Here is a 13,652-nt window from a genome sequence, read left to right on the forward strand (position 1 = left end):
TTGAAGTGGTTGTAAAACTTAGACCTGTAATATGAACAAAGCATATCCCTCTAAAGTGTGTACTTGTTTCAATCCAGAGCACTAAGTGTCATTTCTGTCTGCTGCTTCCTTCCTCGTCAGAAGTGATTCATACTGATAGCAAAGTTTACTGACCCCAAGAAAAAACAGGGGTGACGCTCCAGCTGATTGACAGCCTCAGCTCTGTTGCTGTGCAGAGCGTAACTTCAGTTCTCTGCCCCCTTTTTTTTCCTGAACCTTCAGACAAGTTTTATAGAAAATACAGCAGATAAACAGGTGCCAACTTATGTAGGATAATTTTTCATCTCTGTGTATCACCTGAGGCCAGTCACTTTACTGGGTTTATGTGAGGGTTTACACCCACTTTAAAGTGGTTGTACAGTCATAAGGTTTTTTATCTTCATGCATTATATGCATGAAGTTAAAAAGCCCTTTGTGTGCAGCAGCACCCCTAATACTTCCCTGTGCCCCCTCTCGATCCAGCAAAGTCCACGAATGCCTCAGCTGTCCTGGGCTCCCCTCTTGTATGGCTAAGACACAGCAGATGCACCATTGGCTCCCGCTGCTGTCAATCAAACTCAGTTAGCCAATAAGGAGAGGGGGCGAACTGCAGCTTCGTGTCTGAATGGACACAGGGAGCTTCGGCTCAGCTCGGGTGCCCCCATAGCAAGCTGTTTGCTGTGAGGGCACTCAACAGGAGGGAGGGGCCTAGAGAGCCAGCCAGGGACCCAAGAGGAGGAGGCTCTGGGCTGCCGTGTGCAAAACCATTACATGGAGCAGAAGTAGAGCGGGAGTGTAACATGTTTGTTATTTTATTAGAAAAAAAAGAGAATTTATAATCGCTTTAATCACTTCCCACAAAATCAAATATCCTGTATGTCCTTTTGAGGAAGTGGTTGTACTACAGTGATGTCTGCAGCTAGAGGCATCACCCCGGTACTGTTTTTTTAGAGCAGTCTGTTGGCTTTCATGTAATAACAACCGATGCGGCTAAGCAGCCGCTCGGCCGTCATCACAAGCAGTGCGAGGGGACGTGTCCTCCCCAAACAGGCCACTCAGCCCAAGTCCCCTGCCCCACTGGCATCTCCGCCGGCAGGCCTGAATCCGGCTTTGTTTGGGTCTCTGATGTAAAAACCCAGAAGCGACGTCACATCACTTCAGATTTACTCAGCAGCCAGGGGCACCAATTTTTAAAGATCCAAAGTATTAAAAAATGCAGAATTTGGCGTTTTTGAATACTTTGAAGTAGGGATCGACCGGCAATGCCGATATGCACTTTCTCCGATATATCGTAATCGGCCCCTGAGGTTACCGATATTTCGGAAAGTGCTTGTACCGGAGTGATGCCTGCTGCTAGAGGCATACCCCGGTACCGGCGTCCAAAGCCGACGGTCAGCTATCTTGTAATGACAACCGATGCGGCTGAGAAGCCGCTCAGCTGTCATTACAAGGAGCGGGAGGGGATGCCCCCCGCCACCTTCCGCGGCTCACCTGGGTCTTCCGTCCCACCGGAGACCCGGGCATCCTTCCTCCACGGCCGCCGAACAGAAGACACAATCAAACCATGTAAAAAACCTGGAAGTGATGTCATGACATCACTTCCAGGTACTCTGCGGCAAATTAAAAAAAATGCGAGCATTCAAAACAGCCAAACTTGGCGTTTTGAATGATTTTAAGTGCAGAGTAGGGGTTTGGGGTCTTTCAGACCCCCAGATCCCTCCACAATAGTACCTGAAATGTCCGAAAATATAGGCCTGATGACCAAAATCTCGGTATCGGCACTAAAAAAACAATATCGGTCGATCACTACTTTGAGGTGCAGAGGAGGGGTTTGGGGTCTCGCGCTCGTACTTCATTATGTCAGAATATTTATACTGCTCTGAATATAACAGTGTCTATTTATGGTTAACAAGCAAAGATCTATGAGAAAGGAGAGTCTTCACTTATTTCCACAAATCAATATGTAGTGAATTCTTTTTAATTGATTAATTTATTTTTAAAAGCATATACCAATCTTAGTGAATACAGTCTACAGTATGGAATATATATAAAATATTTATTCACAAGACATGTAATCACAATATATGATCAAACAGGAAGTGACACAAAGAAACAACTCTACATAAAATACTAACTTCAAACAATTAATGCAATTTGATGTTTAGCTCAATAATGAAAGTGAAACTGAAACAAAGTGAAAGTGAAAAGAAAGCAAGATTACCATTTCTCCAGGTATAGCATAAACCATAGGTATGGGTTCTATATAAACAGACCACAATTGTCTGCGAATCGCATAGTCGAAAGTCACTCCACTGCAGATGGAGTGAGAATAAGCCATGCAAAACGGAAGACTTAAAATTGCAAATAATGCACAAAATCTGATATTAATAAAAATGTATAAAAACAAAAATCCGCTTTTTAGAGAAAAATCTACTATGGTTCATACGGCCGGGATTGTAATCTTATTACCCTTAAATATGCAATATAAAACATATAAGGAAGGAAATAAACAATATTGAATAAAATCAAATAACATAGCAAGATTATATTTACCACACTTAAGATGGCTGCTAGCTTCAAATAGTCGTTACCAGAGTCCTAAGATGGGTGCCTTTCTTAAGATGGTGGTGAGTGAGGGAGGAGTTTCGTTTGGCGTCCCTCAAAGTTTCAGATGAATGATGGAGCAAGATGGAGTATGTCTGGATGAGTCTATAAATGGATGTAGTAGTGTGTTTGATGTATGTGTATTGTATGATGGGCAGTGTAATGTTATCTGTCCTATCTCTCATCTGGGTTGTTCTTTTATATGGTATGAACAAAGGAGCTATAAAAATTACCATAAGTTAAACCCAGAGGGACGAAACATTATCCCCATTGGTTTGGATATTCTATACCTTAACTGGTGAGGCCAGAGTCACACCTCTTCTGATAATTCAATTCTTTGTATAATAAAATTAAAGGATGATTTCTCTATATGTAAGAGTAATCATAAAAGCACAACATAAAACTTTGTCCATACTCTGAGTACATACATAAATGTCCATCTGTATCTCCATCATTCACCTTGGCAAGTAATGCCATTTCAATAATTATATTTTTAATACAATATAACATTTCTATATGGGAAATATCTAAATTATGGGGGCGTGTCCGGATGTGAGCAAGACAGGACGTGTCTCGGCGGAGCTCCTGGTTCTATCCTGCCATTTATCCTTCCTGACCGTTTTCCCGGGCTTGTAACCGCTCCTGTTCGGTGGGGGAACCTCTGCTCATCCTGGGGATGCCTACATCGGCCTCCGGCACTCCCGGTAAGACCCGGAAAGATCAACGCCAGACCCGCTCCGCTCGCGGCCAGGCACAGAGCTCCGCCTCCGCCATCTTGGCGCCATTGCACACACCGCAGCGCGCCTCGAGGGAGAGTGTGACCATGGAGCCGGAGCAGCGGGCGGACGGTTCTCCTCAGGTGCAGCCGGCTACGTCCCAGTCCTCTGTCACACAGCAGGAGGCAGACCAGCGGGCCATTACAGCTCCGATCCTGGCGGCCATCGATGACTGCAAGGCCTCCCTCATGGTGCGGATCGACCATCTGGCCTCGGAGTGCACCCTGATACGCCACGACCTTGATAAGGTGAGGGGCCGCATTGCTACTGCGGAGGGCCGCATCTCCAACGTGGAGGACAGCACGACCACTCATGCCGCCCAACTTGCGGAACTCCAGGGCCTGGTCAAGTCCCTGCAGCACCGTGCGGACGATGCTGAAGACCGCCAACGCCGCAATAATGTGAGAGTGGTGGGGCTCCCTGAAGGGGTGGAGGGGTCAAAACCGGCCATATTTGCGGAACAATTCTTTAAGGATCTTCTCGCCCTCACGGATCTCCCCCCCCACATATGTTGTGGAGCGAGCCCATCGCGTTCCCCTGGGCGCTAGGCCGCCGGGGGCCCCGCCACGGCCCTTCCTGGTCAAATTCCTGAACTATCGGGATCGGGACATGCTCCTGGCCGAGGCCCGGAAGCATCAAGACCTACACTTTGAGAATACCCGGATCATGCTCTTCCCCGATTTTTCGGCTGAAACCCAGAGGAAACGCCGGTCGTTCACGGAAGTCCGTAAACGCCTCCGAGATAAGGAAATTAAATATAGCATGCTGTACCCCAGCAGGCTCCGGGTTCAATTTAACGGCTCCGTGAAATTTTTTGAATCCCCTCAAGAGGTCTCAGAGTGGATGGACGGTATTCGCTGATTCCCGGCTGCGGACTGCTCTTCTTCACGGATCTGTCCCCTGCTTCCTGGAGTGCTGATGTCCCTTTGTGCAAGGTTTTCCTTTTTTCTTTTTTCCCCCCCCGTTTTGTATCCCTTTTTTGGTCTCATGTGCTCCTGACTGCCCGGGGGCTCCGCTGGAGTCTCTACTACACTCATTTGGTTCCTGTCGGACTTTGTTTGCACTGCACAGCGTTCACTGACTCTCATGTTGGGAAGTTTGGGGCTTCAGGCCCGTGCCAGCTGGGTTTTGCCAGGACTCCCTGGCTTGTTTGATGTTGCTGGTACAAGGGCATTTGGGCAGTTTTTTTCTGGGCAGCTTTACCTCCTCCTGACTATATGGATCCTCGGGGCCTGTTGGTCTCTGTGGTGCACTGAATGTGACTCGGACAACTGGATTGTGGACTTCCTGGCCATCCCTGACTGTTTTTTTCATCCCCCTTTTATTTTTATTTTTATTTTTCCTTTTCTACATGCCCCCCATGGCTGATGTTTATAGATTCCTCTCATGGAATGTGAGGGGGCTTAATAGCAAGTATAAGCGGGCTGCTGTATTTCAATATCTTAAGCAACACAGACCACACGTGTTCCTCCTTCAGGAGACTCACCTGGATGGTAGTTTGGTCCGGGCACTTAGAAAACCCTGGATACAAAAGGCGTTTCACGCCACTCATTCCACCTATGCACGGGGGGTCACGATCCTGATTAGTAAAGCGATTCCTTGCTCCATCCACCAGGTGGTCTCTGACCCGGAGGGACGCTATGTGGCTTTAGTCGTTACTTTATATTCTCTCAAACTGCTTCTGATTAATGTCTATGTGCCTCCACCCTTTAGGGTGCAACTACTGTATGACCTTATGAACAAACTATCTGATCATGTTTCATTGCCAGTGCTCTTGATGGGGGATTTTAATGCCATTCTGGATGGTGGGTTGGATACTTCCAACTCCAGTCGGCCGGCCTCGCTTGACCTCTTGGCCTGGGCATCTGCTTTGGGCCTGGTGGAACTCTGGCGTTGGAAGCATCCTGATGATCGGTGTTATTCTCATCTTTCCGCCTCGCATCGTTCTGCGGCCCGCATTGACCTAGCTTTTGGGAACGCTCGTCTGCAATCCCTCCTTTCCACTGCTGACTATCTGGCCGGGGGGGTGTCTGATCATAACCCGCTTCTCTTGACAGTGCACCTCCAGGTGGAGGCTAGAGAGCGGGGCTGGAGGCTGTCCTCTGGATGGCTCCAAAATGAGCAGATTACCTCCCGGCTGGAGAAGGTTATTCAGACATATTGGGAGAGCAACGGGGGTTCTGCGGAACCTGGGATGGTGTGGGAGGCATTTAAGGCGGTGGCCAGGGGTGAATGTATAGCTGGTATTAAGTCTGCTAGGAAGGATCATAACAGTACGATTGTGTCCCTACAGGAGGAGGAGAGAGAGCGGGCGAGAGAACATGCGGAGTCGGCCTCTGATTCCACTTACATTTCTTTAATGGAGGCGCGGCGCGCTCTCTCTCTCCACTTCTCTGACCTCGCCCACACCGAGGCCTCACATGTGCGGGCTTCGGTGTTTGCGCAGGGGGACAAGAACGGCAAGCTTTTGGCGAGGCTGGTGGCGGATCAAAAGGCCCCGATTAATGTTCCGCTTCTCAGGAGCTCGGGGGGTGGCCTCTTGACGGACCCCGCGGACATACTGGCTGAGTTCAGGAGGTACTTTGAGACCTTGTATACCCCTGCCACTGACTACGACCAAACTGCCATGGAATTGCTCCTTCAAGGTCTCGACCTCCCCACACTGACTGCTGACGACAGCGCCCTTCTGGACGCCCCTATTACCCCTTTGGAGGTGGAAAAGGCTATTGCCGCATTTCCTCCGCATAAGGCCCCGGGTCCGGATGGGTTCCCCGCAGATTTCTATAAATCATTTGCTGAGCAGCTGGCTCCACGCCTTAGTAGTCTATTTCAATATTGTTTGGAGGAGAAAGCTCTTCCCCCTTCCATGCTCGATGCCACCATGGTGTTGTTGCTGAAACCAGGTAAGGACCCCGTGGAGTGCTCCTCCTACAGGCCTATAGCCCTTCTAAATGCAGATCTGAAGGTCCTTTCCAAAATCCTGGCGTCCCGACTGGCGGGGGTCATCCATACATTGGTTGACCCGGACCAGACGGGTTTTATGCCAGGGAAGTCAGTGGATACCAATATCAGACGCCTCTTTACCCATCTTCAGCTACCCGCTGCTGACTATCCGCAGCGGATTGTGGTCTCTATCGATATTGAAAAGGCTTTTGACTCGGTCGACTGGTCGTACATGCATAAAGTGCTGGAGCTGATGGGCTTCGGCCCTACGTTCCGGCTGTGGGTTAAACTACTATACTCCTCTCCTCGTACGGCCATTCGGCTGGGTCTGGCCAAATCTGAGTACTTTGGGGTGGGGCGGGGTACCCGGCAGGGTTGCCCCCTCTCTCCCTTTTTGTTTGCCCTCACGATTGAACCGGTGGCCACCGCTCTCAGGACCTCCAATGCCTTTGATGCCATTCAGGTGGGATCCATTAGGGAATGCGTGGCTCTGTATGCTGACGATATGCTGCTCTTCCTTAGGGACTCGGGTCCCTCCCTACGGGCGGTTTTACGCATCCTGGACACTTTCGGCTCCTACTCCGGGCTCCGGGTGAATTGGGGGAAATCTTCCGTCCTATCCCTTACTGGGGCGCCGGTGGCGGTCTCCCCTGCTGATCCTCCCCTATGTTGGGTGGACTCCTTCACGTACCTGGGGGTTAAAGTCACGCGGCGCCCGGGGGATTATTACTCCCTGAATCTCCTCCCGCTTGTGCCTAGGCTACAACAGCTGGTACAGGTGTGGAGGAGGCTCCCGCTCTCGTTGCTTGGGCGTATTGCCTTATTGAAGATGAAGTTTCTTCCCGTGGTATTGTATTTTTTGAGGCACTCCCCTACCTGGGTCCCTCGAGCCTTTTTTCGCAAGTTGGATGGCATCATCGGATCCTTTTTGTGGTCTCCTGGGCCCCCTAGGATAGGCCTGCGGGCCCTCCAGGAGCCCAAGGCCAGTGGTGGGCTTGCTCTTCCTGATTGGCATAAATATTACCTAGCTGGGCAGATGGTATTTGCGAGACGTTGGTTGAGGGCGGATGCGGAGGATTCGGCTACGGTTCTGGAGGCTGCACACCTGGGGTCCTATGAGAGTTTACGCCTGGCATTATTTCGAGGGGTGAGCACCGATCTGCCGTTGACCGACTCCATGAAGGCTACGATCAAGGCGTGGGGCCAGACGGTGAAGCTGGCGTGCCCTAGCTATCTTGGTTTCTCACCTTCTGCCCCCTTGTGGATGAATCCCAGACTTCCCCATTTTTACCACCTCCCGGACCCTGGGGTATGGGCTGCTGTTGGTATAAAGACGTTGGGGGACGTTACCACCGAGGGTGCACTGGTCCCCTTTGACACCTTACGTTCCCGACATGACTTACCCACGACTTATTTCTTCAGTTTCTTACAGCTGCGGCACGCTTTCCAGAGTCAGTTTGCGGATCTCCGGATCGAGCCAGTGCCGTCGGACCTGGAATTGATGTTGACTAACCCTGACCTTAGTAAAACACTGTCTACTGTCTACAAGGAACTGTTCCGCCTCACCCCTCCGGGGATTGTGCGCTGCAAGCAGCGCTGGACGGAGGATATTCCTGACTTGCAGGGGGACGACTGGGATGACCTGTGGACAGATCCCTTTAAACACCTGGTGGCGGCTAGAGATAAGTTCATCCAATTTAAATTTCTCCACAGAGTGTATTATACGCCTGCCCGCCTGGCCAAGATCTTTCCGTCGGTGTCCGCTGAGTGTTGGCGATGTTCGGCTGCCCCAGCGGATGCCCGACATGTAATTTGGGACTGTGCTCTGGTTCAGCGCTACTGGTCGGAGGTCGTCTCCTGCCTTGGAAGGGTGCTTATGACTCCGGTTCCGCTGACCCAGAGCGTCTGTCTCCTGGGCCTGGTGGAGGAGGTGGTCCCCTCGGTGGCTCATAGGACGCTGTTGATTATACTACTGTTTTATGCCAAGAAGGCCATCCTACTACACTGGAAAAAAGTGTCACCCCCTTCGATACCCTTCTGGAGGGGGCTGGTGAACGCTGTTTTGCCTTTGTATAAGGCCACTTACGAGTCCCGTGGTTGTCTCCGGAAGTTCGAAAAGGTGTGGAAGGCATGGGTGGAATCCACCGAGACGGCGGGCTAATTGTGAATGGGAAGTGTCTGTATCTTATGGTTTATTTGGGCCCGCACTCTCACTGGTTCTTTTCTTTCAGTCAGGAAACCTCTGCTATTTCTGACCTGTAACTTTGTGTTCTGATCCAGTTGTCATGTATGTTTTTTTTTTTTTTTGTCCTGTACCCCTGGGCCTGGGGGGGGCGGTCTGGACGGGTTATGCTGTCCCGGCCGCCCCCGGCCCCCTATGCTTTACTCGGTTCTATAGGTAGGCTGCCAGGGTTGGGAGGGTGGGAGGGGTGGGTTGGGAAGGGTTGTTGTGCCGTCCCGCCATGTTAGGGACTGGTGTTTGTCACTGTCTGTATTTTTTTCTTGTTATAAAACAATAAAAAGAATTTTTCAAAAAAAAAATATCTAAATTATCCCAAAACTGCATTTGGTATTTCGTCTAAAGAGGGCAGTGTTATACCGTTCATTAGATTTTGTATGTAACAATAATTAGAAACAATTACCACTATTCTTATCTGATGACCTCTTTGACCTCTGGCTAGTGAAAGTCCATTAATTATTTGACCATGCCACATGTTGTCAGACATTGTCTGGCCTGTAATATTTACGATACCTTGAACACTTAGCCTAGTCCAAAGCAATTCTTATATAAACACTCCTACCACATGCCTTAAAATGAAGTAATTAGTATTCACTCTAGTCTTAAGTCTAAGTAAGATTACTACTGTAAGAATATAAACCCAAAATGTGATATAACATTCCTAAATATATATGTATATGCCTTACATAATATAATGACATCATTATGGCCAATATCTTCTCACACGTAATAATGTATCTTTAAAAACTTATATATAGTTCATTTTAAATGTCTGCTAGAGTATACTGGGGTATTGTCCATTGTTAAATAATTACAGACAGACTGGGATTACCATTATGTCTTCTCTGAAAAGATGTCTATGTAAATCTTATTTACAATCTTAAAAGAAATACAAAGACCTCTGTTGAAACTCTATTCTCTCTTGTAAGAGACATTTTGAAAATGAACATATATGAACCTTCATTCACCTTGAACAAAATGGACACTATACTGTTCAGAACCTTATATGCATAATATGGAATATACATGGCTTTTTAAATCCATTTTTTTTGTTCTATTATTATTTTAATCACCCCAATAATCCCGACCGATGTTTACATTCCTTGTGACAGCAATAAAAGTGATCATAATGTTTTTTTTTTTTAAGGTACAATGTTAAAAAATAAAATAAATAAAAAAACCCCAATATTTCTAGCAAAAGACCTCTGTAACTCTAAACTGGTAACCGTTACAAATTTTAAAAAGCATCAGCTATGGAGATTTTTAAGTACTGTAGTTTGTCGCCATTTCACGAGTGCGTGCAATTTTATTGTGTAACATGTTAGGTATTGATTTACTCAGAGTAACATCTTTTACTATATACAAAAACACTGGGCTAACTTTACTGTTTAATTTTTTTTTTAAATTCAGTGAAGTGTATTTTTTTCCCAAAAAATTGCATTTGAAAGATCGCTGCGCAAATACCTTGTGACATAAAATATTGCAATGACTGCCTTTTTATTCTTCAGAGTCTTTGCTAAATATATGTATATAAATATAATATAATGTTTGGGGGCTCTAAGTAATTTTCTAGCACACAAAACAGATTTTTACTTGTAAGCAACAAATGTCAGAAATGGGCTTGGTCCCTAAGAGGTTAAAGCATTGTGCTTTAGTATAGTAAATTGTATCTATTTAGAGTTTACTTCTACATTAAGCGCCGATTCCTGATTGGTCATAGTAAGTTACCATACTTTGCCTTGCTGAATAGTGTGGGTGGAGATAATTCTGGTTCCTGGGTTAATGAAGGCTTTATCCCAGAGCAACCAATCAGATTTTGGCGTTACTAATAGTATGTCTGTTGAGTAATTTTGCTATTGGCTGTTGCTGTATCTTGAGTAGCCATTCAGGTTGTATAAATTTGTCTCTTCTCTTTTATACAGTTGGAGGCATTTAAGAGACCGTCATTCAGTGAGGTTTTGGACGAACTTGAAGACATTTCAGAGACATTAGAATCTCAGACAGAGACGCAGAGTTTGTCATGTTGAGGATCTACAAATGAATTCGCCTTCATGTATATAATTGTACAGATGGACTGCAGATCCCAGGAAGAGATCTGGACTTTGCATTTGTATTTATTTCGTTCTTCTTTCTGGACAGTAAAGCGTACAGGAGCTTCTTCCACTTTAAATGGAACATTCAATGGACGAAGCCTCACCAAGTGAGATTAGCACTTGGTGGCCTCCAGTTTGGACCATTGTCTTCTCTCAAATAATATTGGAGTAGGATTTTCCATTTAGGATCATTTTATACCTGTTCATTGGCAAAAAGTTGGGTTGGCTGCATTTTCAGTAGAACGTACTTTTCATTGTGATGAATGGTAAATGAAAAAAACACATGTAAGATGCACAACTAAAATAAGTGAGATGGATTGTAGGGTATGGTCATTGTGTGCTGCATTAACTGCATGGTGACTGTACGAAGACCATGGCATAAATATTTTTTGAAGTGGCTCTCAAGGCATGGTCTTGAATGTAGACTGTATCACAGACACACACATTCCTGTTTTTGCTACAGTCTGCTTTCAAGGCTGAACTGTAGAAATGATGTGGTTAATGTGGAAAGCACTGGGGTGCATTTGTACCATGGGTATTAGTGCATTCACAGCACTACTGAAAAACCAGAGGGATTACATCAAAAAGTTAATGTCACCCCGTCCTTACTATTAGGTAGGTCAACTGCCAGCTCAAGTTTAAAATAGTACTTTCCCTTGTAGAACACCTATGGAGCTCCAATCTAATGATGAATTATATCTTAATGACAGCCTTCACCTTACCCCAGTGGTCCTCAACTCCGGTCCTCAGGGCCCACTAACAGGCCAGATTTTAGGTATTACCTTGGGGAGATGCAGACTAGAGTACTGCAATCACTGAGCAGCAAATGATATCACCATCATTTCAGTTATCTTGCAAACCTGGCCTGTTAGTGGGCCCTGAGGGCCAGGGTTGAGGACCACTGCCTTACCCAACAGGAACCTTTCATGTAATTTTCATGTCTCAAGAACCCCTGCTAAAACCAATTTATTGTTTGTCAGCAAAAAAATTTAATAAATTGGCCAATGGGAAGAATGCCCCCTTTACAATGATGGTCAAAATACGCCCCTTACAGAGAGCTAAAAAGATCATTGGTGTCATGTAGCCGGCTCTGCCAAGTGGCGTTGATCCACCATCAAATTGGGGGGGGGGGGGGGTTCAATCAGCCACAGCTTAAGGAACTCCTATCAACCTTTGGAGGAACCCTAAGGTTACAAAGAACCCTGGTTGAGAATTGTTGCTTTTGAGGAACCTGTGAAATCATTTTTAGATCTCAGGGAACTGCTAAAATTGGTTCTTCAGTGGAAAGAATGTCAACAATACAAATGGCTGAAAATAATATTGGTGGCACGGAGCTGGCTCAGCCGATTTGGTATTAGACCCAAATCTTTAGAGGCACCATCAGATGGGAGGTCCATCGGCCACAGTTTAAGGAATCCCTAGCATTCTCTGGAGGAACCCTGGTTGAAAATGGCTGCTCTAACTAATTGGCTGTCTTGAGGAAGGGAAGGGGGTTTTCGACACCAAAATGCTATTATTGGTAAGGCGTTTGGCAGAGTAAAAAAAAAAATGCATAATCAGAAAATCTGTGAAATATAGGCCCATTTCCCTATGTTATATCACTTTAAAGTGCTGTAAATACAACACAATACCTGCTGAACTGCCAAAAATCCATTGTGCTCAAACTCCTGTTAGATCTGACAACATCCAACACCTAAAAATTCCAACCAGCGTGGTCAGCCCTGGATCCTGGTCTACAGACCTCCACCCATTACCCAACCCTCTCTATCCCTCTTCACATGAATACATAGATTTTTTTTTCCCCAGCAATACATTAGTGCTGCCTTGTCTTCCAAGACCCTTTACTCTCACTTTGTGGAGGGAAAGGGCTTTTGACAGATGTAGTTCTGGGCTGTAAGAATCTTTTAAGCTTGGTGCTGATAAAAGGAAAAAAAAAAAAAAAATGGACTTACTTTAGAGGAGGGATTGAGGTGTGGGTAAATTAGGGTATTGCCTGGACACACTTTACCTTAAAGCCCTGACCGACCTTATGCATAATTCTTTCTCCTACATTAATCACTGTGGCTTCTAATCCCCTGCACCTGAACTGGCTGCTCCACTCTTTTCAGCTTAAGCCCCAATCATTTTGAGGCTCCTGGACAAAAGGGAAAGTAGGGTAACTTGCTAACCTACTGGCGGTGACTGGTTCTCTTTAAAGGATAACTAAGCACAGAAACAAAACTGTAATATATTGCAGCTTACAAGACCTTAAGGGTGGTGGCTGCAGTTGTTTACTTTTTTCAGAGTAAGGACATTTTCAGCAATTACAGATAATGTTTGGTGGTCTTTATCCAGAAATGCAGTTTCCTTGGCACTTCTTTTGAGATTAACTGAAATTAAGAAAAGCAGAAATGTTTGTAGTCCAGCCTGGGTGACTGCCATGGCTCCCTCCAAACAGTGGAACAGAAGTGTAGCCCATTTACAACAGGAAGTACATTTACAAGATTACCAGGTGACAAAAATGGGCTGATATTAATTATGCTGCGACACTCCGTTTGGACTGGGTTTAGGTGTGAAGTGTGTATGGTGTGGATGGATGGTTGGATTGGAGGGGGTTTTGATTAGTGTATTGTGAGGAGAGGAAGGAAGAGAAGGGAAGGGAAGGAAAGGAGAAAGGGAAGGAGAGAAGGAGAGAAAGGAGAGAAAGAGGAGAGAAGGAGAGGAGAGGAAAGGAAGGAAGGAGAGGAAGGAAGGAGAGGAAGGAGAGGAAAGGAGAGGAAGAGAAAGGAGAGGAAGGAAGGAAGGAGAGGAAGGAAGGGAGAGAAGGAAAGGGAGAGGAAGAGAGGAAGGAAGGAAGAAGGAGGAAGGAGAGGAAAGGATAGGAGAAGGAAAGGAAAGGAGAGGTAAGGAGAGGAAAGGAGAGGAAAGGAGCGGAAAGGAGAGCCTTCTCTTCCCTTCCCTTCTCTTCCCTTCCCTTCTCTTCCCTTCTCTTCCCTTCCC

At 46.4% G+C, this 13,652-nt stretch overlaps 1 protein-coding gene across 2 annotated transcripts in view; it reads left to right on the plus strand.

Annotated features, from left to right (window-relative positions):
- Positions 1–11,311, plus strand: part of LOC309559544 (dual specificity testis-specific protein kinase 1-like) — a 151,013-nt gene extending 139,702 nt beyond the window's left edge. For both annotated transcript variants that reach the window (XM_082262845.1, XM_082262844.1), the window contains one exon: positions 10,503–11,311. In XM_082262845.1, coding sequence (XP_082118971.1) covers positions 10,503–10,607 — 105 coding nt within the window. In that variant the 3' untranslated portion in view covers positions 10,608–11,311. The remainder of the gene's footprint in view (positions 1–10,502) is intronic.
- The last annotated feature ends 2,341 nt before the right edge of the window (positions 11,312–13,652 follow it).

This window comes from Pelophylax lessonae (assembly GCF_965119305.1).
Source record: "Pelophylax lessonae genome assembly, chromosome: 7".
Taxonomy (NCBI): domain Eukaryota; kingdom Metazoa; phylum Chordata; class Amphibia; order Anura; family Ranidae; genus Pelophylax; species Pelophylax lessonae.